Below are 25,696 nucleotides of genomic sequence, written 5' to 3'. Positions count from 1 at the left end.
GGGGTGAGGGGTGGAGCCCTGGATGAGGCATGGTGTAGTGGTTAGAGACCGGTTCTGGAGGGCGGAAGGTATGTTGTTCTAATCCCGGCTCCGCCATTTGTCTGTTGTATGACCTTGGGCAAGTCACTTCACTTCTCTGGGCCTCAGTTACTTCATCTGTAAAATGAAGAGCGAGACTTCGTGGGACAGGGACTGTGTCCAACCTGATTAACTTGTATCTACCCCAGCGCTTAGAACATTCGTTCATTCATTCAATCAATCAATCGTATATATTGAGCACTTACTGTGTGCAGAGCATTGTACTAAGCTCTTGGAAAGTACAGCTCAGCAAACAGTGTTTGCACATGGTAAGTGCTTAACAAATACCATGTGTTATTGTTGTTGTTGCCCTTCAGTCCCGGAATCCCTGTGTTCCCACCCTCGGGGTGGAGGGGGGGGGTCCCTGTATTCCCACCCCCAGGAGCCCAAGGGGGTATGTGGGGCCAGGAGCGAGGCTCAGGACGAGGCGGGGGCGGGGGGGGGGGCAGAAGAGACATGTGGCATCTTGGGGTGGCCCAACCAATCTTCGCCGCACCTCCAGCCAGACCCTTTTCAGAGGTCTCAACCCTGACTTGTGGGGGCTGCTCCAGGCGACAGGGGATGCCCCCACGCCCACGGTCCGAGAAGCAATTCTCCCTGAAGCTCCACAATCCCCGCTCCCAGCCCCCATCGCTGTCACCCAGATGCCCTTTGACAACCTGGGACCCCGGGGCCCCATCCTGTCCTGACCACAATCCACAGAAATCGCACTTTGTGCTTCGGCCACAGCTTCCTTCTCGGCCGCCCTGGAGCAAAAGCGCCCGAAGAGAGAGTGGGGAGGCCTGCGGAGGGGGCAGCGACAGGCACGGCCAGCCCCAGGCCAGGCGGTTCCTTCTTTTAGCTCAGACTGTGCGAAGGTCTGACCTGAGCCCAGCCGCACCCTCATCCCCATCCCCCTCCGGCCGCGCCCGGGCCTCCTCGGTGGGGTGGGGGAGGGCGGGGGGGGGGGTGCGGGACGCCGCCTCCAGCCTCGGGGACAGGAGTCTGGGCCCGGGAAAGGGTGTCTTGGGGACAGAACTTGGGTTTAGCCGATTTAGCCTAGTGCTGATGCTGGTTTAAGAGCAGACGAAGACTGGTGGTCTTTTATCAGCGTTTTGGGATATAAAGCGGAAAGAAAGCTGGACCTCCCCGGCGGCCCCCTGAGCAGGTGGACGAGTGAGGGACCGAAACCCGCCCACGGGGCACAGGAGGTACAATGTGGCCTATTGATTAGAGCCTGGACCTGAGAGTCGGAGGACCTAGTTTTTAATCCCGGCTCCACCACTTGTCTGCTGTGTGGCCCTGGGCGAGTCACTTTACTTCTTTGTGTTTCATTTGGAAAATGGGGATTAAACCTGTGAGTCCCATGTGGGACATGGATTGGGTCCAACGTGATGAGCCTGTGTCTACTCCAGTACTTAGTACAGTGCCTGGCACATAGTAAACGTTTAACAAATGCCGTAAAAAAAAAGAAGCCCTTGAGCCTCCGGGGCCAAAGAACCGCGGGTCGCAGCGGGGCGGGGTCCCAAAAGTCCCAGTGCCCCAAATGTCCACAGCAGCCGAGTCTGGGGACCACTCCTGGCCCACCACGGAAGCGGGGGCTCGGAGCCCCTAAGGTCTGGTAGACTTCGATCATTTGAGTGGGGGACAATTTCCTGGTGGTTGGCGACCACCGCAGGTGTCAGCACGGGGTAGTGAAGGAAACCCCGGGACGGAGCCCAGACCGACCGTGCGAAGTCCCTCCCCACTCCAACCCCCAGGCCTCCTGTCCAGTGACATGTTCGAGGTGTCCTGCTGCTCTCTGAAATTTCCAAATAGTCTCCCCCACCCCCACCCCCACCCCCATTTCCTGGTTGAGGGACCGAGAAATAAGGTTAGTTCCCGTCTGGGAGAAGGAACTAGGTGGGGCGGGGCGGGTGAGGGGGTGGGGACGGGGAGACAAGACAAAGAGAGATGAGCCCAGAAACGTGAAGTTTGTGGTGGGCCGGTCGGACCTCTGAAAGCTGACATTCTGTCTCTTGATGTTTCTACAAATCCTCAGAATCCCCCCGGCGCTGAACTGCTTTAGGGCTAACCAGCGATAGTGTCTACTAACTCTATTGAAAGCTCCCAGCGCTCTGCCCGGAGAAAGAGCCAGTAAATACTCTTGGTGACGATGACTGGCAGACTGGCCCACCAACCCCTTGGAACGGCAAAAGAGCCACCTGCGAGATGAGGGGTGGGTGGACGCGGGGGTGGGGGAGGTGAGGGGGAGGCATATGCACACTCCCAGTCCGTTCCCCCCGACCCCCATCTGACAGGAAATAGGACGGTTGGAGAGGAGACCCCCCACGCTGTTGTGGGGAGGTCTGGAGCAGGCGGGGTGTTGGAGAAGCGATGCAAACAGCCCATAAATGGCTACGGAACGGTTAGAGGCTTGGATTCCTGCTCCGGAAGCCGTATCGGACCCGGGAGCGATTGGCGTTGGGAGCTGAAGCGTGCGTGTCTGTCTCTCTTTTGACCGTGTCCTGGGCAGCCTGATTACCGGCTGGCTGCTCGACCAGCCCCGGTCGCTGGTTTACGGGGCCACTGAACCCTCAGTGAACGGCTGCTGCTTCTCTCTCTCTCTCTCTCTCTCTCTCTCTCTCTCTCTCTCTCTCTCTCGGTGGCCTGAAGCGGAAAGCCTGGGGGTGCTTGGCTGCTGGGCTGGCTGGACCTCCCATCCGAAAGGTCCCCGCCCTCCCCTGCCTTGGCCTGCCCTGCCTTGTCGAGGTGGGAGCGGGAGGCAGAGGGGACAGAACAGAACAAAACTGGCGCTTCGGGCCGGGCCTCGGCCTAGCTGGTCCCCGGGCTGGGCCTGAGGAGATCGCGAACCCTGGCTCATCCCCCGGCTCATTCCCCGGCTCAGCGGACAGAAGTGGGGAATTCCGTAGAGGCTCCCGGGGGCTGCTCGAGCCGGGAAACATTCCCTCAGCGTATGGAAGCCCGGGGTCTCCGAGATCGCCGTCAGCCCCGCCCGGGTGGGGACAGACCTAACTTGGCCAGGGGGAACCAGAATGAGGTTCCTCAGGGCCCCTCACGGCTCTGCCCCTTCCCCGCTGTTATCCATTAACGCTCCCCGCGCCGGTTCCCGCTCTGTTTGCCCACCTGTCTGCCCGAGCCCCTAGACCGGCATTTCCAGTAACCAAGGCTGGCCCTCCTTCTTTCCGGCCCTCCCCACCAAGCCCCTTCTCTCCCCCCGCCGCCTCCCTCCCACTTCCTGCCCCCGAGCCCACTTCTTCCCCTTCACTTCCCCCACCGCTCCCCCTCCGAGCTCTGCTCCTTCCTTCCCCCCACCCCCACCCCACTGCGCACACTGAACCCTTCCCGCTCCTTCCCGCTCCCTCCTGCCACGTCCCCGGTTGTCTGTCGCTCGTCTTCTCCCCCGATTGTCTGCCCGGGGCCGGAGCGCCCCTCGGCCCCGTTTTTGGCAGGCTCAGTCGCATCTCCTCGCCCCGCACCCAGGCTCCAGCGGAGGGGCCGGGCACCTGAAGGAAAAGGGGCACGAGGGCTCTTCCCGCTGGCCCGCGTGGGTCCCGGGGCGTTTATTGGAACCCTCCCTGCCCCACCCGTCTCCGCACTCCGCGGTGCCCAAGCGTCAAGGGCCGGCGCTTCCCCGGCGGGGCGGCGGCTCTCGGCCACGGCCGTCCTTCCGTCCTTCCCCGGCGGGGCGGCGGCTCCCGGTGGCCGCCGTCCTGTTCCGTCGGGGCGGCGGCTCCCGGCGACTCCCTTCTGGCCCCCGGCGGGTCCCCGTCCTCCCCCGACGGGCTCAGGTGGTAGAGGTGTCCTCGGACGGGCCCAGCGACACCGGGGGCTGCGGCGGCGGCTGGGGCCCGGCCCGGCCCAGCAGGGAGGCCCCCCGGCGGCGCAGCGCCTGCAGCCCGTCCCCGAAGGCCCGGCGCACGACCGCCGAGGAGAAGTAGAAGAGCAGCGGGTCGAAGCTGGCGTTGAGGGTGCTGAGCAGCAAGGCGTAGACCCGCCAGGTCGGGCTGCGGTGGGTGTGGAAGCCCACCACGTGCGACACGTTGTAGGGCCCGAAGCAGACCAGGAAGTTGAAGAGGGTGACGACGGCCAGGCCCACGGCCCGCCAGCGGCGCGGAGCCCCGACCTGCGTCTGCGCCAGCATCAGCTGCACGAAGCGCCAGTAGCAGAAGACGGTGACGACCAGCGGCAGGCAGAACAGGACGAGGAAGAGCTCCAGCCGCACGCTCAGCACCACCTTCAGCTGCTGCTCCGTGAAGTGCTCGTAGCAGAAGATGCTCTGGGGGCAACTGCCGGTGCTCTGCGCGCAGCGGGTCAGGTTGGAGGCCACCTCGGCCACGCTGGGCTCCGGGCAGGTGACGTTCCCCAGCACCTGGGCTAAGGCGTTCAGCCGGGCGGCCAGGGGCACGCTGGCGTTGAAGGAGCAATTGGCGGCGTTGGTCAGCTCGGTGGCGAACGTGGTCACTTCGGAGCAGAAGGTGGACTTGTCCGGGCTGGAGCAGGGCGTGGCGGCCAAGCCGTGCTGGAGGAGCCTGTTCACTCCGGAGCAGACCGCCCTGTCCAGCGGGCAGCCGTCCTCGGGCAGGTACTGGACGATGATCACGAGGGTGCAGTGGCCGAAGGACAGCAGCCAGGCGACGAAGGCGGCGGCCACGCCGTGGGCCGGGCGGCGGGCCATCTTGTAGCGGACTGGGTAGGCCACCCCCAGGTAGCGCTCCACGCTGATGCCGGCCAGCAGCCAGGTGCTCATGTAGATGCTGCTGTAGAAGCCGAAGCCGATGATGGCGCACACGTACTCGGGCAGGATCCAGCGCTGGCCGGACGCCTCCTCCACCATCTTGAAGGGCAGCAGCAGCAGCAGCAGCAGGTCGGCCAGCGTCAGGCTGAGCAGCAGGATGTGCACGGGCGCCGGGCGCGGCTGCCGGACGCGGCCCACGAACGCCCTCAGGGCCAGCAGGTTGGCCGGCAGGCCGACCGCGAAGGTCAGCACGTAGATGGACAGGACCAGCGCGTTGGAGCCCGAGAGGCTCATCCTGCAGGGGGTGAAGGGGCGGGGGCCGGGCTCAGGGCCCGCGGGGCCCGACCCCCCCCTGCCCCCGCCCGGTCCCTGTCTCCCTCCCTCTCTGCCCCCCTCCCCCGCCTCCCGCAGCCACAAATCAGGCCCGCGCTCTCCCCTCCCCTCCGCCCCCCGCGCCGCTCCCGGCCGCCCCTCTCCGGACCTAGGCCCCCAGGCCCCCAGCACCTGTCGTCGCCCGCCCGCAGGGTAATTATTGACTAGCCGAGGGCGGGACAGCCGTCTCCGCGGCCGCCGCCGGCTTCGGCCTTTTACGTCTGCATCTGGGAGCCGGCCCCGGCCCCCGCCCCCACCGCCACCGTCCCGACCCCTGCGATCCCCTCCCGCCCTCCTCCCCTCGGGGGCCAAGAAGGGCGGTCAGCTGCCTTGCTGCCTTTCCCCCCTTCTCTCCCCTTCCCCCCCCCCCCCCCGAAGGGAGGGAAGGGCAAGGATCCGAGGAAACAGGCGTCAGGATGCTGCGGAGCTGAGATGATCCAGGCGCCCCCTCCCCTCTCTCCTCTTCCTCTCCCCTGGCTTGTCTCACCCTGGGTGCCTGTGTCCCGCCGGGTGCGGCCCGGGCTTGCAGCCCCTAGATCCGTTAGGTCGAAAAGCGAACAGAGAGAGGAAAGCGCGCTTCCTCCTGGCGGGCCTCTTCTGGCCCCTCCGGCCCCCGGAACAGCCCGACTGGACGCCCGCGGTCTGGCTTCAGCTCCGCGCCCGGATCCTGCCCCGGAGCTCGCCCGCCCGGGGCTGTTCTTGCAGGGGTCGGGGCTGGGGGGGGTGCCGGGCCGGGGGCTGAGTTACGGGTCTGCGGCTGACAGAGGCGGCTTTATACCGGGGCCGCCGGTCACGTGCTCCGACAGGGGCCGATCCCCAACCGGGCTCGGGGGCCCCAGTTCTGGCCCCGGCCCCCCCCATCCCCGACTCAGGGCTACCGGCGAGTGTCCGCTCTGGGCCTCTGACCACTTCCCCGGCCGGCCTGCGGGAACCCGCGAGGCCGCAGAACCCCGCCCACCGCTGGGAAAAGGAGAAGGGCCAGCGGCCGGAGGGAAGACGTGGTTGCATCAGGTGGGGCTGGCCCACTGGGCAGAGCCCCCCACCTGACAGGCATCCTGGGAAGCCGAAGCGGACCAGGAAGTTGAACATCGTGGCCGCCGCCAGCCCCGTGGCCCGCCTGCACGTCCGCCGCCGGCAGCAGGGCCCCCGGCTCCGGGGCCAGACCAGCCGGGTGTACTAGTAGTCGCTAAGGGCCAGGGGTGGGCCGAATGGCACCGCAGCCATCTCCGGCCGCACGGCCAGCTGCTCCTGGCCAAAGTGCTTGTAGCGGGGCCCTTTGGCGGCCGAGAAGTACTTCCCAAGCGCTTAGTACAGTGCTCTGCACAAAGTAAGCGCTCAATAAATACGATTGATTGATTGATTGATTGAGAAGGTACCAGCCGCGGTCTCGGTGACGTAGACCACTCCTCAGTGGGCTCCGGCCAGCAGCAGGCACAGAGCACTGACCGCCGGCGGGTGCCGTACCACAGCGGGTGGGCGGCCCCCAGCTGCCGCTCCACGCTGACAGGAACAGGGTGGACAGGTAGATGATGGTGAAGAACAGAAAGATGGAGAGAGAGCACAGGAAGGGGGGCAGAGGCCAGCGCAGGCCGCTGGCGGCCTCCGCCATGCAGAAGGGCATGAAGAGCAGCAACAGCAGCGGCAGCAGGGCGGACATGGCCGGGCTGAGCCGCAGCGAGTGGTCAAGCGCTGCCTCGGGCCTGGGCCGGACAGTTTCGGGGGAGGAGGCCAGGAGAAACAAGGTGAGAGTGTCCTGCAGCCCAGCCCTCGCGGCTCTGCCCTCGCCGCATCCCGACTCCTCTTCCCCACTCCCCACCCTTAGTGGCCGCACCCATGGGCTTCGGATGACCAGACCTCAGGGGGGAAATATGCAAATAGAAATCAAATCGGGAAGCAGGATCCGGGCCTCTCCCTCCTGGCCCCAGCCTCGAGCCCCCCCATCCCAAGCCGGGAGCCGCGCGCGGGAAGAGGTCGGGCCAAGCTGGGGAGGCAGACTAGGGGAGCCAGATGGGGGAGGTGGCAGAAGTCGGGACTGGGCCCGGGGACCCAGGTCTAGGAGTAGGCCTAGGCCGCCGGGCAAGACCAAGGAAGCTGGCGAGGCCCCTTGGGGTGGGGGCCAGACTGGCGGCTCGCAGCAGCGAGGCTCTGGGGGATCCGCTCTCGGTAGCGTCCAGCGCCCCCCGCCCGCCCCGGGGCGCTGGACCTCTCCGGTCTCAGGTCTCGCCGGCAGGAGCAGTGGCAGGGTGGGGAGAGGGAGGGGTGGCTTCCCGCTCCCCACCCCGACCCTCATGCTACTGCCGGGGAGCCGGGCCTAACGGGCCCCCGGGGACAACCCATGCCACGGCGACGTCCGTTGTGATTTTCACTGCAAGATTCACCGATGTTCATGAGGTTCCGATTCCGAAGATCAATGGAGAGTCAGCGGGACTTTGATGGTGGGTGCTCAGGGCCTCACCCCGCCTCCGCCCCGACCTGCTTCCCCAATTCCGTGACCCAGCTTTGACCCCAAGGTCAGTTGCTCCCGGCCGGTAGGCTCGGCCCGAAGCACAGCTCGAGGGGTGGAGGCGGCTCCTGGGACGCGGGGGCTGGAACCTGCCCTCTCTCCCACTTCCTTCCCTCCCCCCGCCCCCGCCCAGCTCTGACTTCCCCGACTGCCCTTCACCCGGCGGTGCCGGACGAGACTCACTGCCCCGCAGGGCTCAGCTTTCAGAAAATTCCCAGGCTTCCCAAATCCGCTGCGGCTCCCAGCCCTTCCTCAACCCCTTTACGAGCTTCTCTCTCTCCCCCCCCACCCCACCCCATCCCTCAGCCCGCAGCCCCTCCTCGACCCCCCACCCCCACCCCCGGGCCTCCCCAGGTCTTCGTGGATGAGTCCCTGCCCGGTCTGGTTTCCCTCCTCCGCCAACTGAACGGGGCCTTTCACTGCCGGGGCCCCTCCCCGTTGCTGCCCGCCCCCCGCCGAGGACACCAGCGAGGTCGCATCCTCGCCAGCAGGTCCCGGCAGCTGGTCTGGAAGCCCGCGGAGGAGAAGTAGAAGACCAGCGGGTCGACGCAGGTGTTGAGGGTGCTCAGTTGGAAGGCGTAGTTGCGCCAGGTGGGGCTGGCCCACTGCACGTAGCCCACCACGTGGGAGGCGTTGTAGGGGCCGAAGCAGACCAGGAAGTTGAGCATCGTGGCCGCCACCAGCCCCGTGACCCGCTTGCGCGTCCGCCGGCGACAGGGCCCCCGGCTCAGGATGCAGACCAGCCGGGCGTAGCAGTAGCCGCTCAGGGCCAGGGGCAGGCCGAACAGCACCACGGCCATCTCCAGCCGCACAGGCAGCAGGATGGTCAGCTGCTCCTGGGCGAAGTGCGTGTAGCAGGTCCCGTTGGCGTCCGAGAAGGCGCCGGCCTCATACTCGGTGATGTAGACCACGCTGCAGTGGGAGCCGGCCAGCAGCCAGCACAGCGCGCTGACCGCCACGGCCTGGCCGGACCGCCGGCGGGTGCGGTACCACACGGGGTGGGAGGCCCCCAGCAGCCGCTCCACGCTGACCGCCGCCAGGAGCAGGGTGGACAAATAGATGGCGGTGAAGAACATGAAGAGGGAGAGCGAACACAGAAAGGGGGGCAGAGGCCAGCGGAGGCCGCTGGCGGTCTCCACCATGCGGAAGGGCAGGAAGAGCAGCAGCAGCAGGTCGGACAGGGTCAGGTTGAGGAGCAGGATGTCCACGGCCGCCGGGCGCTGCCGCAGCCTGGCCACGAAGATAACCAGCGCCGTCAGGTTGAGCGGGAGCCCCACCAGGAAGGTGGACAGGTAGATGCAGAAGAGCAACCAGTGGCTTCCCCAGGGGTCGCCCGGGCCGGCCCCGGCAGCGTCCATGGCGGCAGGCGGGCTCGTGCAGCCTGGTTCCGACTCCGGCCCCTGCCCCGGACGTCCCGCTGCGGGACCGGTCCTCAGGTCTGCCGGAACCCCCGCTGGACCTCGACAGCCTGCCCGCCGGCCCGGCTCGGCCCAGCCTAGTGTTCAGCGAGGTTCGAGCGCTCCGTCCCTCCTGGCGTTACGGAGCCCAGAATGTCTCAAGCCACAGCTGGCCGGTATGCAAACAGGAATCAAATTCCTAGCCCTTGCCCTCCTCCGCCCCTCCCCTCCCAGCTCCCTCCTCCCCGCCAGCCTTCCCCTCCGGCCTGGGGCGGGAGACGACGGGGATAGAAACAGATAGATAGAGCCTCAGTTCGAGCTCTGGGCAGAAACTCCTCACCCTCGGCTTCAAGGCTGTCCATCACTTCTCCCCCTCCTACCTCACCTCCCTTCTCTCCTTCTCCAGCCCACACCGCACCCTCCGCTCCTCTGCCACCGCTAATCTCCTCACCGTGCCTCGTTCTCACCTGTCCCGCCATCGGCCCCCGGGCCTGGAATGCCCTCCCTCTGCCCATCCGCCAAGCTAGCTCTCTTCATCCCTTCAAGGCCCTGCTGAGAGCTCACCTCCTCCAGGAGGCCTTCCCAGACTGAGCCCCTTCCTTCCTCTCCCCCTCGTCCCCCTCTCCATCCCCCCCATCTTACCTCCTTCCCTTCCCCACAGCACCTGTATATATGTATATATGTTTGTACATATTTATTACTCTATTTATTTATTTATTTATTTTACTTGTACATATCTATTATATTTATTTTATTTTGTTAGTATGTTTGGTTTTGTTCTCTGTCTCTCCCTTCTAGACTGTGAGCCCACTGTTGGGTAGGGACCGTCTCTATATGTTGCCAACTTGTACTTCCCAAGCGCTTAGTACAGTGCTCTGCACACAGTAAGCGCTCAATAAATACGATTGATTGATTGATTGATCGGGCCGCCCGAGCCTCTAGGCCAGGCCACCCGCGCTGTGCAGCGCCACCACCAGGCCACGTGGCCGGTGCCTTGCACGGGGCCAGCGCAATCCAGTACTAATAATGGGGTTGGTATTTGTTAAGCGTTTCCTTACTATGGTGTCGAGCAATGGACTAAGTTTACCAAGCGCTTAGTACAGTGCTCTGCACACAGTAAGCGCTCAATAAATACGATTGATTTATTGATTGATTAAGCTCTAAGTACAAGATGATCAGGTCAAACAGGGAGGGAGAGAGGGCAGGGATTTTCTCCCCATTTTACAGAGGAGGAAACTGAGGCCCAGTGAGCTTCGTGACTCGCCCAAGGTCATAGAGCAGAGCCGGAACTCGAATCCCGTTCTTCTGACAAGCAGCCCCAGCTCCTTGGTGCACCGCCTCCTCCCGGGCTAGAGCCTGGGTGGAGGCTCGGGCGGCTTGCCCTTCCACCGTCATCCCCTCAGCCCTCGCGACCAGCAGTTGCAGCCCCGAGGCTGCTCTCTGGACGGGGTAGGCTGCAGGCCGCGGGGCGAGGGGCGGGAGACGATGACGATGACGACGATCACGGCCACTACAACGACGGGAGCGGCCGAGCTGTCCCGGCTTCTCTGGCTGCTAACATCTCTCGCCTTTGGGGACCAGGATTCGAACTGCGTCTCCTGCAAACAGGGCTGGGTCCCGCGCTCAGCTGGTCTGGCGGACAGAACCGGGTCGAGGGGCAGAGGGAAGACTGTTTGCATAGGCCAAGCCCAGGCGGTTGCCTGGTTGCAGTGGGGTTTTGGGAACAGGCGTCTGCAGGACGGCAGGGTCCTGGGAACGCGGCGACATCGTTGGGGCCCAGCCAGGAGTTGTTTGGGGCCTGGATCGGAGCTGGACACAGGGGAGTGCTTCAGTGGCTCAGGAGCCCGGCAGCGACGCTCTTCCCTGAAGAGCCAGCGGGAGCCGGGAAGCGGGGGGCGCATCGTGGGTGGGAGGGAGAGTCCGGCTGCCTAGCGCAGCCCAGGAGATCCGGGGACCTAGCCGGAGGCGGCTCAGGTGCGGGGCAGCCTAGAACCGAGCGAGAACGCGTTGAGCGACCTCACGGAGTTTGGAGTCGTCCAGCCCCGACTGCGGACGCCGGGTTTAAAGAGTAACTGAACCCTCATTTGCCTCAGATAACTGCACTGCTCTTCTCTCTCTCTCTCTCTCTCTCTCTCTCTCTCTCTCTCTCTCTCTCGCCCCTCCCCTCACCGAAGGGGACAGGTGCTGGCTGCTGGGCCGCCCAACCGAATGGCCCCCACCCAGCCGAAGGAGGGGCAGAACCCGCGTTCGCCCAATCATACCCAGTGCCCGGTTGGGGGAGAGTGGCTAAGGGGATGTGGAGGCGGGGCACGCAGGGTGGTACCCTATGCCTAGGGGGCTCCTGGCCCTGCGTCTAACCGGTGCTCGGGAAATGCTGTTGAAGAGGAGACCAGGTGGGTTGGAATCTGCGTTTTTCAAAAGGGACGGGAGTAGGAGAGGCGGGGGAGACGTGCTTCTGGTGAGAAAGCTTGCGCTCTAGTTGGAAAACGTGCCCCAAGCAGTGTGGAGGGCAGGGGTCGTTGCTGTGATCACGTTGCCGCCCGGCTAAGGCAAGCAGAGATAGGTTTATCTTGGCGGAAGCAGAGGGCAGTAATGGGAAGGGTAAGGCTGATATTAATGTGGCGACCCTCCCCCCTCCCCAACTGCCTCCCAGCCACTCAGCCTAAAGTGATCTACTGGATTGTGTGGGTCCGGCGGAAAGGAGCGATGCAGGAAGAGGGAGGACCTCCTGAGGCGAGTTGGGGGGGCGGGGGCGGGGGGGAAGGTGGGGAGGCGCGAAGGCCGAGGGAGGGGCAGCACCAATGGCTCAGTCATGACCAATAGTAATAATAATTGTGATATTTGTTAAACACTTACTGTAATATTGATGGTATTTGTTAAGCGCTTACTATGTGCTGAGCACTGTTCTAAGCGCTGGATATGCCAGGCAATGTACTAAACGCTGGGGTGGATACAAGTAAATAGGGTTGGACACAGTCCCTGTCCCACACGAGGCTCACCGTCTCAATCCCCACTTTACAAATGAGGCAACTGAGGCACAGAGAAGTCAAGTGACTTGCCTAAGGTCACACAGCAGACAAGTGGCAGAGTCGGCATTAGAACCCATGACCTTCTGACTCCAAGGCCTGTGTTCTATCCACTACGCCAGGCTGCTGCTTCTGACTGGCCCGGGGCCCCTGAGGCAGTCCCGGGAGCTGCGGACCGGGGAGCAGCTCTCTTTCACCTTGGCAAAGTGGCGATCCGAAAGTCTGTTTAGGGCCCGGCCGGCCTCAGAGGAGCGCAGCCCATCAGCGGACGGCGGCGAGGTTTCTGCGCGGGGAAGTCGGGCCTCAGACGGAGGGAGAGCGAGGAAGGGGAGGCCGTACCAAACTCGGGTTTTCGGAAGGCCTGTGGCCAGCCCCCAGGGCTCGCAGGATAGGGGGGCCCGGACCGCGGCCGGAACGGCCTGGCGGGGCCTGGAGAGGAAGCGGGGCAGGCGGGGATGGGGGGGTGGAGAGGGTGGTCCTGCCTCTCGCTGGGCGCGAACTTGCAGGGGCTGCCGGGCCGGGTCGATTCCGGACCCCAGCTTCGCCTCGGCGGCTGCGGAAGCCCCGGGGTCTGCGGCTGCCGGAGGTGGAAAGGAGCGGGGAGAGGAGGGGGGACTTGCAGAACCGGGTCGCACATCGTGCACACACAGCTTGGCTTCCGTTGCTGGAGAGGGGGCCGGCCGGCCCCTTCCTGCGGGGTCGGGGTTGGGGGGCGGTAGGCCGCCCAGACACCCACCCCACCGTGAAGACCCTGGGGCCTGGCGGCAGGCAGCTCCTGCCGACAGCCGCGGTGCGGGAATCGGGGGCTGGCGGTGGGGTGGGGAGCGGGGAATTTACTGATCCAATGGCCCCTAACACCCGTCTTTCAGCCGGTGCCCGTGGGACGGGGGCCCCTGGAAAAGGCCCGAGTTTCCATCCAGACAAGCAGCTCTCACCCCACTCCTCGCAGTCCCGGCTCACCCCTCGAAGTCCGCCCCAAACTTCGATCCCACGGGTTCCGGCCCTCCCGGGGAATGCAGCCCCCCGAGAACTGGGAGTGGGGGATGGGCGCTGAGTGAGGGGGGTGTCCCCCAGACCTCTCTTTCCCGCACTAATACACAAGGCCCAGAGCGGCTTACTGATCTCCAGGTTGGGGCGAGGTGGGGGGCGGGGGGAAAGGGCGGCTGCGGTGGCAGCACTGGGCTGGGGTGATGGCCCAGTGTGGGAAGGAAGCGAGCACTGTGGACCTGCCCCCACAAGGAGCTGGGCAGCCGGTGCCAACAACAGGGAACCAGAAGGGATCGGACAAGTTCAGGGACGGCAGTCTGAGCCGAGTCACTGGGGGAAGGGTCCGGGGTGGGGAATCACCTGTGCTAGGTCACTGCAGGGAGTCAAGGATGGAGCGAGGTGAGTATGGAGTGTGGAACGACCTGTGCTGGGTCACTGGAGGAGATCAGGGCTGTTGGACAGCCCGCGGTGGATCCTTTACGGAGAGTCTGGTGGTGTTGGCTTATTTGCACTAAGTCACCGAGGAAGAGTTAGAGATGGAGCAGAGAGAGGCCCGCTGTGGGATGACCTGTGCTGGGTAACTTCGGGGAGTCAGGAGTAGACAGGGGAGAGGCCAGGCTGTAGGATGACTTCTGCTGGGACATTGCGGAGAGTCAGGGATGGAGTAACGAGAAGCCAGGCTGTGGAATGACCTGTGCTGGATCACTGAGGGGAGTCAGGGATGGATGGGGAAGAGTCTCAGGTTTGGGATGACCTGTGCTGGGGTGGAGTGGGGCTAACTGGTCGCTGTCTCCGTGCGCGGTTAGTGGCGCAGGGCGGCGTACTCCACATGATCTTGGGCTGGGGGCCGCGGGCCTCCCGGAAACTGCAGCAGCTCTGAGTAGTGTAAACCCTCGTCCGGCGGTGGCGGTGCGGAGGCCGCAGCTACATTCTCGTAATCGTCCTAGGGATGGGAAGAGAGGAAGGACACAGAAAGAATCCCTGGCCCGAGGCTCTGGCCCCCGCCCCAGGAATCCCGCGCCCCTCACTTACAACTGGGCGCCGGGCTCCAGGGGGAATCTGTAGAACAGAGTACGTGACGCAATCGTCTGGGAGCTGCAGGCGGATGGCGGCGGCCGCATCCTCCACAGTACTGGGCGAGAAACAAGATGAGGAAAGGCCCAAGAAACCCGCAGCCCCTCCCCTAGCACCTCCCCATCTGCCGTTCTCGTACCCAGGTGGCTGCGCCGAGGAGCTCTCGGTGGGGAAGCGCAGGGTGGCATAGCTGATGGTGTCCTCCAGTCCGGGGTTGGAAAAACCCATCGAACGTGGGGCTTCTGGGCGGAGCGGCCCCCGGATCTGAAATATTCATTCATTCATTCATTCAATCGTATTTATTGAGCGCTTACTGTGTGCAGAGCACTGTACTAAGCGCTTGGGAAGTACAAGTTGGCAACAGCGGGCTCACAGTCTAGAAGGGGGAGACACAACAAAACAAAACATATTAACAAAATAAAATAAATAGAATAAATACGTACAAGTAAAATAAATAAATAGAGTAATAAATACGTACAAACATATATACAGGTGCTGTGGGGAGGGGAAGGAGGTAAGGCGGGGGGATGGGGAGGGGGAGAGGAAAAAGAGGGCTCAGTCTAGGAAGGCCTCCTGGAGGTGAGCTCTCAGGAGGGCTTTGAAGGGAGGAAGAGAGCTAGCTTGGCGGATGTGCAGAGGGAGGGCATTCCGGGCCAGGGGCATGACGTGGGCCGGGGGTCGACGGCGGGACAGGCGAGAACGAGGCACAGTGAGGAGATTAGCGGCAGAGGAGCAGAGGGTGCGGGCTGGGCTGGAGAAGGAGAGAAGGGAGGTGAGGTAGGAAGGGGCGAGGTGATGGACAGCCTTGAAGCCGAGGGTGAGGAGTTTTTGCCTGATGCGTAGGTTGCTTGGTAGCCACTGGAGATTTTTGAGGAGGGGAGTAACATGCCCAGAGCATTTCCACACAAAGACGATCCGGGCAGCGGCGTGAAGTATGGACTGAAGTGGGGAGAGACAGGAGAATGGGAGATCGGAGAGGAGGCTGATGCAGTAATCCAGTCGGGATAGGATGAGAGATTGAACCAGCAGGGTAGCGGTTTGGATGGAGAGGAAAGGGCGGATCTTGGCAATGTTGCCGAGGTGAGACCGGCAGGTTTTGGTGACGGATTGGATGTGAGGGGTGAACGAGAGAGCGGAGTCGAGGATGACACCAAGGTTGCGGGCTTGTGAGACGGGAAGGATGGTAGTGCCGTCAACAGTGATGGGAAAGTCAGGGAGAAGGCAGTGTTTGGGAGGGAAGATAAGGACTCCAGAGGTCCACCCTACCCTCACCCTGTCCCCACCCGTCTCCGGGACTCCAGCGTCCTGGCTGCCAACCCTGCTCACCTTATTCCCCACGAAGAACGAAGTGTGGCCCCTGGGGGGTCCCTGAGCCTGCACCTCTCTCCAAGAGGACCGCTTCATCCACCTAGAGAGGGAGAGAGAGAGAGAATGAGGAGGGGAGAGGGCTGGGCCGGGGGAGGGGAGAGGAGAAGAGGGGGTCCTTGCCTCACCGCTGCACTAGCCGAACCCCCAGCATGCTCAGCACGAAGACAGCCAGGCTGGCACCAATTCCCATTGCTGCTCTCTTGGCGATGGTCTGGGGGCTGTCTAGAAAACGGGGGGAGGGGAGTCGAGATCACTGGGGCTGCAAGGTCTTCTTGGTCCTGTGGGCTGACGTTCGCCCCCAGACGTCCCCTTTTGCCCTCTGGTTTGTCCTGCCCACTCTGACTCTCGCGTGTAGCTTCAAACAACTGGCAATGGGGCTGGCTGAGGGGGACCGAGGCACCCCCATCCTCTGCCCCGTGCGGTAGTTATAAAAATAGTAATTATGGTACTTGTTAAGCGCTTACTATGTGCCAAGCACTGCTGTAAGCGCTGGGGTAGATGCAAGTTTATCAGGTTGGACACAGAGAAGCAGTGTGGCTCAGTGGATAGAGCCCGGGCTTGGGAGTCAGAGGTCATGGGTTCTAATCCCGACTCTGCTACTTGTCAGCTGTGTGACTTTGGGCAAGTCATTTAACTTTTGTACTTCCCAAGCGCTTAGTACAGTGCTCTGCACATAGTCAGCGCTCAATAAATACGATTGATGATGATGATTTAACTTCTCTGTGCCTCAGTTCCCTCATCTGTGAAATGGGGATTAAGACTGTGAGCCCCACGTGGGACAACCTTGATTACCTTGTATCCCCTCCAGCGCTTAGAACAGTGCTTGGCACATAGTAAGTGCTTAACAAATACCAATATTATCATTATTATTATTATTATTATTATTATTATCATCCCACATGGGGCTCACACTCTTAATCCCCATTTTACAGAGGAGGTAACTGAGACCCAGAGAAGTGAAGTTACTGGCCCAAGGTCATTCAGCAGCCATGGGACGGAGCCGAGATTAGAACCCAGGTCCTTCTGCCTCCCAGCCTCGGGGGCGGGGGTGAGCGCCGGGAGAGCGGGCTCGGGACACTCACAATGCACGGTGAGGGTGCTGGGGGGCGACTGCCCCGTGCCCAGCCCGTTGGTTCCCTGGCACCAGTAGGCCCCGGAGTGGCCGGCCCTGGCGGCCGCCAGCGTCAGCTTCCGACCCGAGTAGGGCAGCTCCCGGCCCCGCTCATCGAACCAGCTGTAGCGGAACACGCCGGGGTTGGCGTCCGCCTCACACGTCAGAGCCACCGCCGTCCGCTCCATGACCGTGTCGTCCGGGAAGATGGACACGCGGAGACGTCGAGGGGGGTCTGTGAAGGCAGCGGGGGCTCAGAGAGCCAGGCAGACGGCCCCGCCCCCCGGGCCCGGGCCCTGCCCCCCCGCCAGGCCCCGCCCCGCCCCGCCCCGCCCCGCTCACACTGCACCACCAGATCCCACTCCCGGGAGCGGGTGGAGCCGGCGGCGTTGGTCACCGAGCAGCTGTAGCGGCCGGCCTCTTCGGGCGTTATGGCGGCGAACTCCAGGTCCCTCCCGCCAGCCAGCGCCCACCCGTCGCGGCTCCAGCCGTAGGACACCGCCGGGGGCCGGCTGGACGAAAACTCGCACCGCAGGCGGACGCGGGCCCCGGCCCGCACGTGAGGCTGCGGGGGGTCCAGCGCCACTCTGACGTTTTGGGGGGCGTCTGGGGGCGGGAACGGTCAGACGGGCTGGCTGAGACGCCTGAGCGCGCAGCCAGCCAGGCTGGGCGCGGGGCAAGGGGAAGGGGGTTCCGGGGCAGGAAGGAGGGGAGGAGTCGGAGCCGGGCCCTAGAGAGGCCCAGAGCCCGGCCCCGCCGCCGCCGCCTCCCTCCCTCCCTCCCGGCCCCGGGGTCCCCCTTCTCGCCCAGCCCCACTCACACTGCACATCCAGGTGGAGCGGCTGGGAGGAGGCGAAGCCGCGGGGGTTGATGACGGTGCAGGTTACCGGCTCCGGGTTCCAGGGGACCCGGAAGATGTACAGGACGCCCTCGGACGGGCTGATGTGGGGCAACGAGCCGACGTCCCACGAGTAGCTGGACACGGGCGGATTGCTGCGGTTGTAGGAACAGGTCAGCGTCACCGCGTCTCCCTCGCGGATTGGGGTTGCGTTCTCGGGCCGCACTTCCACCCCGACGGGGGGGTCTGCAGGTAGGAAGCGCACTCAGCCCCAGGAGCCACACACACACACCCCAAACTCACCTCGCCCTCGTTCCCTCCCTCCCCCCGGACTCCTGGCGCCCTCACACTGAACGTCCAGCTGGGCCCCCTTCTCCGATTCCCCCCAGCCCTGGCTGTTTTGGCCTTGGCAGGTGTAGAGGCCGGAGTGGTGCGGTCCGAGGTCCTTGAGGGTCAGGGTTCGGTTCATCTCTTGAAGCACCTCCCGTCCGTCGTGAAACCAGCGATACAGGGAAACGGCTGGGGTGGCCGCGGTCTCGCAGGTCAGCATCACGGTGGAGCCCTCGGCCACCGCCGTTTGGGGAAGTTGTACCTGGCTTGGGAGGGGGAGGTCTGGAGAGAGGGAGAGAGACAGAGACACCGGGGCCTAGTGGGAGCCACGGCTACGAGGGGCCACCAGAGATCACCGCCCCACGCCCTCTCCCCTCCTCCGTTCTCCCCCTCTCCCTTTTTCCCCCCTCTCCCCCGTCCCCCCTTCTCCTGTCCCCATCCCCCACCTTCCACCCCTCTCCCCGTCTCTCGTCCTTCACCCCTCTAGCTGTCCCCTGCTCTCCACCCCGTCCTCTTTCCATCCTCGCCCCGCCCCTCCCCTCCTCTTCCCTCCCCTGCCGCTCACGTGGAATCTGCAGTTGGACCTTCTCCGACTCCCCCTCCCCGAGGATGTTCTGGGCGTGACAGCTGTAAGCGCCGTTGTCCTCCCTGCCCACGTGGACCAGGGTCAGGGTATCTCCCGTGGACCCCAGCACCTTCCCTTCGTCCCGCAGCCAGGAGAAGCGCTGGGGGGGCGGGTGGCTGCTGCCCACCAAGCACTTCAGCGTCACATTGCTGCCCACGGACAATATGAGGCCCGGCGTGGCCACCACACTGAGGTTCCTGGGGATGTCTGTGTGGGGAAAGGCAGGGCTTGTACTTCCCAAGCGCTTAGTACAGTGCTCTGCACACAGTAAGCGCTCAATAAATACGATTGATTGATTGATTGTAGCTGGCGGTTCAGGGGAGCAGGGGTGGGCAGTCCAGTGGGGAGGTCAATACACTGGAGTGGGATGAATCACGAGGAAGGCAAGGGGCTGGATGGGGGTGCAGATGGTGGGGCACAGCCAGGATGGACCTGGAAGGGAGGTTGGGTGGGTGAAAGCATGGCTGGGATGGACCGGGAAGGGCAGTTCAGGTGAAGCGGGTGGTTTGGTGGGGCAGGGCACGTCTGGGTTGGACTGGATGAGGGGGTGCAGTCGAAGCAGATGTTCAGCAGGTCAGGACCAGGCAGGGGGGTGCAGACAAAGTAGGTGGTTCAGTGGTCAGGGCACGGCCGGGATGGACCGGGCAGGGGGTGCAAGTGAAGCAGATGTCTGGCGGGCCTGGACACAGCCGGGATGTCCCGGACAGTGGGGTGTAGATGAAGTAGACCTTTTGGCGGGTCAGGGCACAGCCGAGATAGACCTAGCAGGGCGGTTCTGCCAAAGTGGGCCGGACATATCACCCCAAACACTCACGTTGCACGTTCAGAAACACCTGGGTCTCAGCTAGTAATTGATTCTTGGGGTCGTACATCCTGCAGTGTAGACAACGCCCATGATCCTTCCAGGTCGGGTGCAGTGTGAGCGAGATGCTGGTCCTCTCAGAGTTGGGATCAGTGGGCAGGGAAGTCTTCGAGACCGGATTGGTCCCTCCCAGGTCTTTGGTGTCCCACTCCAAGTGGACAGGGTATCGGGGGCAGGCATAAGGCAGTGAACATGTGATAGACGCCTCCCGGTTTTCTTTGAGCTCAGGAACTGTGACCTGGGGCTTCGGGGCTGACGCTAGAGCAAAGAGAGCTGTTATTGCAGCAGGGCTAGGAGGGGTGGGACTGAAGGGGGGTAGGGGGGTGATGGGGAAGGGGTCCGGGGTCCCAGGAGTGCAGAGAATGGGAGTTGGGGAGGGACGGTCCCATTCCCTCTGTGTTGTCAGTCGCCCTGGAGGTGGAGGGAGGGAGGAAGAGGGAGGGTGGGCTGGGTGGGGTCACCAGTACCGCAGCACCTCACCAGTGACATTAACTGGCAGCTCTTCTATCCATTTGGAGGAGCTGGGCTTGCCCACCAGCCTCAGCCCATACAGGCCATTGTGAGTCTCCTGCACATTTTCCAGGATCAGAGAGCAGTTTCTGGGTTCTTGAGAGACCCGTGGGTGGCCCTGGTGGGATCCGCCTTGGTGTTTCTCCAGTTCGGACTCCGGCCACCTCTGCAGCACCGTGCCCTGGAACTCCTTCCGTTCGTCATCGTACTGTGGCTTGAGGAGCCAGGTCCAGGATTGGATGGGGTTGCCTCTGGGAGTCGTGTAGCTGCACGGGATCCACACGCAGGCGCCGTGCCAAGCCCACACCTCCTTCGGGAGGATGACTTTCCATTTGTTCTGTTGTGCGGCAGCAGCCTGGTGCCCTGTGGGCCGGAAAGGGCAGGCGGGGTCAGCGGGCCAGGGTGGCCACCGAGTGGAGACACCCGGATAGACAGTGAGCCCAGAAGAGAAAGAGAGAGTCCACTGTGTGGGTTTGCATGTGAATGAGTGTGCACGTGTGCAGGGGAGAGTCCCCTGAGTTTCAGATGAAGACATGGAGAGAGGCAGAGTGGGAGGGGCAGACAGACAGGCGTGGAGCCGGGTGGATGGTCCAGGCCTGTCATGCTGTCCGGCTGCTCCATCCCTAGAAGGTCCCAACCTCCCTTTCCATCCCTCCCTTGCTTCTCAATGTCTCAGACCCCTGCTGGGTCCTTACCGAGGAACAGGAGTACAAGCATGAGGAGCCTCATGGAGTAGGGGGTCAATGTGGTCCAACGCTGCCGTATGGCCTGGAGCTGTTGTCTGTGAGGCCACTGATCACCGTATGGCCTGGAGTTAGGGGTCCCACTGGCTACTGTACCGCCTGGAGTTGGCAGTCTGCGTGGCTCACTGGCCTCCGTACAGCTTGGAGTCGAGGGTCTGCGTGGCCTGCTGGTCACTGTACAACCTGGAGTTGGGGTTCTGTGAAGCCCACCAGCCATTACATGGCCTAGAGCTGGGGGTCTGCGTGGCCCGCCAGCCACTATGTGGCCTGGAGTCGTAGTCTGTGTGGCCCGCCAGCTGCCGTATGGCCTGGAGTTAGAAGTCTATGTTGCTACTGTATGGCCTGAAGTCGGGTGTCAGAGAGCTGAGAGGTAGCAAAAGAGTGAGCGATTGGTCAGACAACCAGCCAGCCAGTCAGCCTGGCGGACAGCCACTTAATGGTATGAATGGATGCGAAGTGGTTGGGAGCGTGCCACAGCAGCGAGAGCCATAATCCCTGCCCCCAGGAGTGCCCAGCTCAGCCCAGCAGGGGAGGCGGCCAGCCAGAAGTGATGTCCATACAGTGGGAGTGACTTAGCCCAGCCAGTCCCGTACGCTGCCCACTCCCCACCACACCTGCTTCATTCCTCTCCAGTCAAACTACTCACTGCGATGATGATATTTGTTAAGCGCTTACTATGTGCCAAGCACTGTTCTAAGCGCTTAGTACAGTGCTCTGCACACAGTAAGCGCTCAATAAATACAATTGATTGATTTTACTTGCACCTATCTATTCTATTTATTTCGTTTTGTTGGTATGTTTGGCTTTGTTCTCTCTCCCCCTTCTAGACTGTGAGCCCACTGTTGGGTAGGGACTGTCTCTCTATGTTGCCAGCTTGTACTTCCCAAGCGCTTGGTACAGTGCTCTGCACATAGTAAGCGCTCAATAAGTACGATTGATGATGATTCATTCAGTCGTATTTGCTGAGCGCTTACTGTGTGCGGAGCGCTGTGCTGGGCGCTTGGGAAGTCCAAGTTGGCAACATCTAGAGACAGTCACCATCATCATCAATCGTATTTATTGAGCGCTTACTGTGTGCAGAGCACTGTGCTAAGCGCTTGGGAAGGCCAAGTTGGCAACATCTAGAGGCAGTCATCATCATCATCAATCGTATTTATTGAGCGCCTACTGTGTGCAGAGCACTGGACTGGGCGCTTGGGAGGTGCAAGTTGGCAACACGTAGAGACGGTCCCTACCCAACAGCGGGCTCAGCAGCGTGGCTCGGTGGAAAGAGCCCGGGCTTTGTATATATGTTTGTACGTATTTATTACTCTATTTATTTATTTTATTTGTATTTATTGCTCTTATTTTATTTGCATTTTTACTCTATATTTGTACATATCTATTCTATTTATTTTATTTTGTTAGTATGTTTAGTTTGTTCTCTGTCTCCCCCTTTTAGACTGTGAGCCCACTGTTGGGTAGGGACCGTCTCTATATGTTGCCAATTTGTACTTCCCAAGCGCTTAGTACAGTGCTCTGCACATAGTAAGCGCTCAATAAATACAATTGATGATGATGATGATGATGGAGTAGATACACTGTGCCTTGCTCGCATCTCTCCTACTGTCAAGCTCTTGTTCATGCCCTCCCTCCCAAAACTTCCTAGCACCTCACATCCGACAGGCCACTGCTCTCCCCATTTTCAAAGCCCTCCTGAAATCCCATCTCCTCCAAGAGGCCTTCCCCGATGAAGCTCTCATTTCCTCTTCTCCCACTCCCTTCTGTGTCACCCTTGCACTTGGATTTGCACCCTTTATTCAACTCATACTCAGGCCCATAGCACATATCCTCTCCATCCCCCCGCCTTACCGCCTTCCCCTCCCCACAGCACCTGTATATATGTATATATGGTTGTACATATTTATTACTCTATTTATTTATTTATTTATTTATTTTACTTGTACATTTCTATCCTACTTATTTTATTTTGTTGGTATGTTTGGTTCTGTTCTCTGTCTCCCCCTTTTAGACTGTGAGCCCACTATCGGGTAGGGACTGTCTCTATGTGATGCCAATTTGTACTTCCCAAGCGCTTAGTACAGTGCTCTGCACATAGTAAGCGCTCAATAAATACGATTGATTGATTGATTGATATCCATAATTGATTTGTTTATATTAATGTCTGTCTTCCCCTTTAGGCCGCAAGGTGCTTGTGGGCAGGGCACGTGTCTCCGAACTCTGTTATATCGCACTTTCCCAAGCTCTTAGTTCAGTGCTCTGCACACAGTAAGCACTCAGTAAATATGATTGATTAATTGTTTGATTGAGATATTTTCTTTTGGGTACTTGTTACGTGCTTACTGTGTGGCAAGCACTGTACTAAATGCTGGGGTAGATACAAGATAATCAGGTTATATATCCCATCTTGTCCTTCAACTTCCATTTCAGTATTTTCAATCAGTTGCATTTACTGAGTGCTTAACTGTGTGCAGGGCACTGAACTAAGCACTTGGGAGAGTACAATGTCACAGAGTTGGTAAACACATTCCCTGTCCTCAAGGAGTTTATAGTCTAGAGCGGGAGACAGACATTAAAATAAATTACAGATGGACACAGGTGTTATGGGGCTGAGGGTGGGGTGAAGAAAGGATACAAATCCAAATGCAAGGGTGACACAGAAGGGAGAATGGAGTTGGGAAAATGAGGGCTTAATCAGGGAAGATTTCTTGGAGATGTGGTTTTAACAAGGCTTTGAAGATGGGGAAAGTGATGGTTTGTCAGATATGAAGGGGGAAGGAGTCCCGAGCCACAGGCAGGATGGGCAAGGAGTACAAGCTAATCAGGTTGGATGCAGTCCCTGTACCACAAAGGGCTCAGGGTCTCAATCCTATTTTACAGATGAGGAAACTGAGGCCCAAAGAAGTGAAGTGATTTGCTCAAGATCACACAGCAGACGAGTGACAGAGCAGGATTAGAACCCATGACCTCTGACTCCCAAGCCCATACACTTTCTACTATGCCACGCTGCCTAGCGTAGTGGATGGAGCAATGGCCTAGGAGTTTGGAGGACCTGGGGCTTGGGAGTCAGAGGTCATGGGTTCAAATCCCGGCTCCTCCACTTGTCAGCTGTGTGACTTTGGGCAAGTCATTTAACTTCTCTGTGGCTCAGTAACCTCATTTGTGAAATGGTGATTGAGATTGTGAGCCCCACGTGGGACAACCTGATTACCTTGTATTTACCACAGCGCTTAGAACGGCGCTTTGCACATAGTAAGTGCTTAACAAATACCATCATTCATTCATTCATTCAATCGTATTTATTGAGCACTTACTGTGTGCAGAGCACTGGACTAAGCACTTGGGAACTACAAGTCGCCAACATATAGAGACTTTCCCTACCCAACAACGGGCTCACAGTCTAGAATCAGATGCCTTTCTGGTTTCATGTTGAGGTCACCCCAGGCTAGTGTTCTGATGACTTGACACCTGTCCACATGTTTTGTGTTGTTGTCTGTCTCCCCCTTCGAATAATAATATAATGGTATTTGTTAAGCGCTTACTATGTGCAAAGCACTGTTCTAAACACCAGAGAGGTTACAAGGTGATCAGGTTGTCCCATGGGGGCTCACGGTTTTGATCCCCATTTTACAGATGAGGGAACTGAGGCACAGAGAAGTGAAGTGACTTGCCCAAAGTCATACAGCTGACAGTTGGCGGAGCTGGGATTTGAACCCATGACCTTTGACTCCAAAGCCCGGGCTCTTTCCACTGAGCCATGCTGCTTCTCTCTGAGCCACTAGACTGTGAGCTCATTGTTGGGTAGGGACTGTCTCTATATGTTGCCCACTTGTACTTCCCAAGCGCTTAGTACAGTGTTCTGCACACAGTAAGCACTCAATAAATATGATTGAATGAATAAGAGGTGAGGTAGATGAGACTGAGGTATAGTGAGTTAGTAGCTTGGTGTTAGAAGAGCGAAGCGTAGGGGCTGGGCTGTAGTACAGAAGCAGCATGGCGTAGCGGATAGAGCACAGGCTTGGGAGTCAGAAGATCATGGGTTCATTCATTCATTAAATCGTATTTATTGAGTGCTCACTGTGTGCAGAGCACTGTACTAAGAGCTTGAAAAGTATAATTCAGCAACAGAGACAATTCCTGCCCACAACGTGCTCACAGTCTAGAAGGGGGGAGACAGACATCAAAACAAGCAAACAGGCATCAACAGCAAACCCCGGCTCTGCCACTGGTCTGCCATGTGACCTTAGGCAAGTCACTTCACTTCTCTGTGCCTCAGGTACCTCATCTGTAAAATGGGGAATAAAACTGTGAGCTCTTTGTGAGACAGGGACTGTGTCCAACCCAATTTGCTTGTGTCCACCCCAGCACTTAGTTCAGTGCCTGGCACATAGTAACTGCTTAACAAATACCATTATTATTATTATTATTGTTATTAGATCAGCGAGGTAATGTAGGAGGGGGCAAAGTGATTGAGTGCTTGAAAGCCAAGGGTAAGGAGTTTCTGCTTGATGCGGAGGTGGATGGGCAACCACTGGAGGTTCTTGAGGAGGGGGGGAAATGTGGACTGAGTGATTAAATTTTTGAAAAATGATCCAGGCAGTAGAGTGAAGTATGGGCTGGAGTGGTGAGAGACCAGAGACAGGGAGGTCAGCAAGGACACTGATGCGAAATAGGATAAGTGCTAGATCAGCATGGTAGCAGTTTGGTTGGGGAGAGAAGGGCAGATTTTAGTGATGTCGTGAGGGTAGAACTGCCAGGATTTGATGACAGATTGAATATCTGGGTAGAATGCGAGCGATGAGTCAAGGACAACGCTAAGGTTATGGGCTTGTGAGACTGGGAGGATGGTGGTGCTGTCTATATTGATGGGAAAGTTGGGCAAGATGGGGGACAGGGTTTGGGTGGGAAGATGAGGAGTTTCTGTTTTGGACATGTTAGGTAGAGGTATCAAGCAGGATATCTGAATACAGATGCCCTGAAGGCGGGAGGAAACGCGAGACTGCAGAGAAGGCGAGAGATCAGGTCTGGAGATATAGACTAGGCAATCACCACATAGAGATGGTATTTGAAGCCATGGAAGTAAATAATTTCTTCAAGGGAGTGAGTGTAGATGGAGAACAGAAGGGGATCCAGAAACAAGCCTTGAGGGACTCCC

The 25,696-nt window shown here is 60.3% G+C and overlaps 3 protein-coding genes across 3 annotated transcripts; all 3 read right to left on the bottom strand.

The window, feature by feature from the left end:
• Positions 1–3,807: 3,807 nt before the first annotated feature.
• Positions 3,808–5,089, bottom strand: LOC119945740 (free fatty acid receptor 2-like). The gene has a single exon (XM_038766889.1). The coding sequence runs from the start codon at positions 5,087–5,089 to the stop codon at positions 3,845–3,847; it is 1,245 nt and encodes a 414-aa protein (XP_038622817.1). The 3' UTR covers positions 3,808–3,844.
• A 2,997-nt stretch (positions 5,090–8,086) lies between these two features.
• Positions 8,087–9,028, bottom strand: LOC119946176 (G-protein coupled receptor 42-like). Its single transcript, XM_038767621.1, has one exon. The coding sequence runs from the start codon at positions 9,026–9,028 to the stop codon at positions 8,087–8,089; it is 942 nt and encodes a 313-aa protein (XP_038623549.1).
• A 4,114-nt stretch (positions 9,029–13,142) lies between these two features.
• On the bottom strand, positions 13,143–20,527 carry CD22 (CD22 molecule). Its single transcript, XM_038766870.1, has 13 exons — positions 20,494–20,527; positions 19,769–20,161; positions 19,241–19,546; positions 18,367–18,633; positions 17,820–18,083; positions 17,454–17,717; positions 16,976–17,239; positions 16,605–16,868; positions 15,648–15,744; positions 15,481–15,562; positions 14,294–14,418; positions 14,113–14,212; positions 13,143–14,023 (listed from the first exon to the last, which is right to left on the bottom strand). Exons 1-13 carry the CDS (start codon positions 20,525–20,527, stop codon positions 13,883–13,885), a joined length of 2,601 nt encoding a protein of 866 aa, XP_038622798.1. The 3' UTR covers positions 13,143–13,882.
• Between the last annotated feature and the right edge of the window lie 5,169 nt (positions 20,528–25,696).

Source organism: Tachyglossus aculeatus, chromosome 26, assembly GCF_015852505.1.
Source record: "Tachyglossus aculeatus isolate mTacAcu1 chromosome 26, mTacAcu1.pri, whole genome shotgun sequence".
NCBI lineage: Eukaryota > Metazoa > Chordata > Mammalia > Monotremata > Tachyglossidae > Tachyglossus > Tachyglossus aculeatus.
Note: the sequence above shows the minus strand (reverse complement) of the source record. Positions and strands in the feature narration are given on the sequence as shown.

Bases quoted from the DNA above. Each gene is read 5' to 3' on its own strand.
- LOC119945740 (XM_038766889.1), bottom strand. From the start codon at position 5,089: ATGAGCCTCTCGGGCTCCAACGCGCTGGTCCTGTCCATCTACGTGCTG.
- LOC119946176 (XM_038767621.1), bottom strand. From the start codon at position 9,028: ATGGACGCTGCCGGGGCCGGCCCGGGCGACCCCTGGGGAAGCCACTGG.
- CD22 (XM_038766870.1), bottom strand. From the start codon at position 20,527: ATGAGGCTCCTCATGCTTGTACTCCTGTTCCTCG. The intron at 18,634-19,240 runs GTGAGTGTTTGG...TTCCCCACACAG, and splicing joins GGTGTTTCTGAACGTGCAAC to ACATCCCCAGGAACCTCAGT. The intron at 18,084-18,366 runs GTGAGCGGCAGG...CCCTCTCTCCAG, and splicing joins GGTCCAACTGCAGATTCCAC to ACCTCCCCCTCCCAAGCCAG.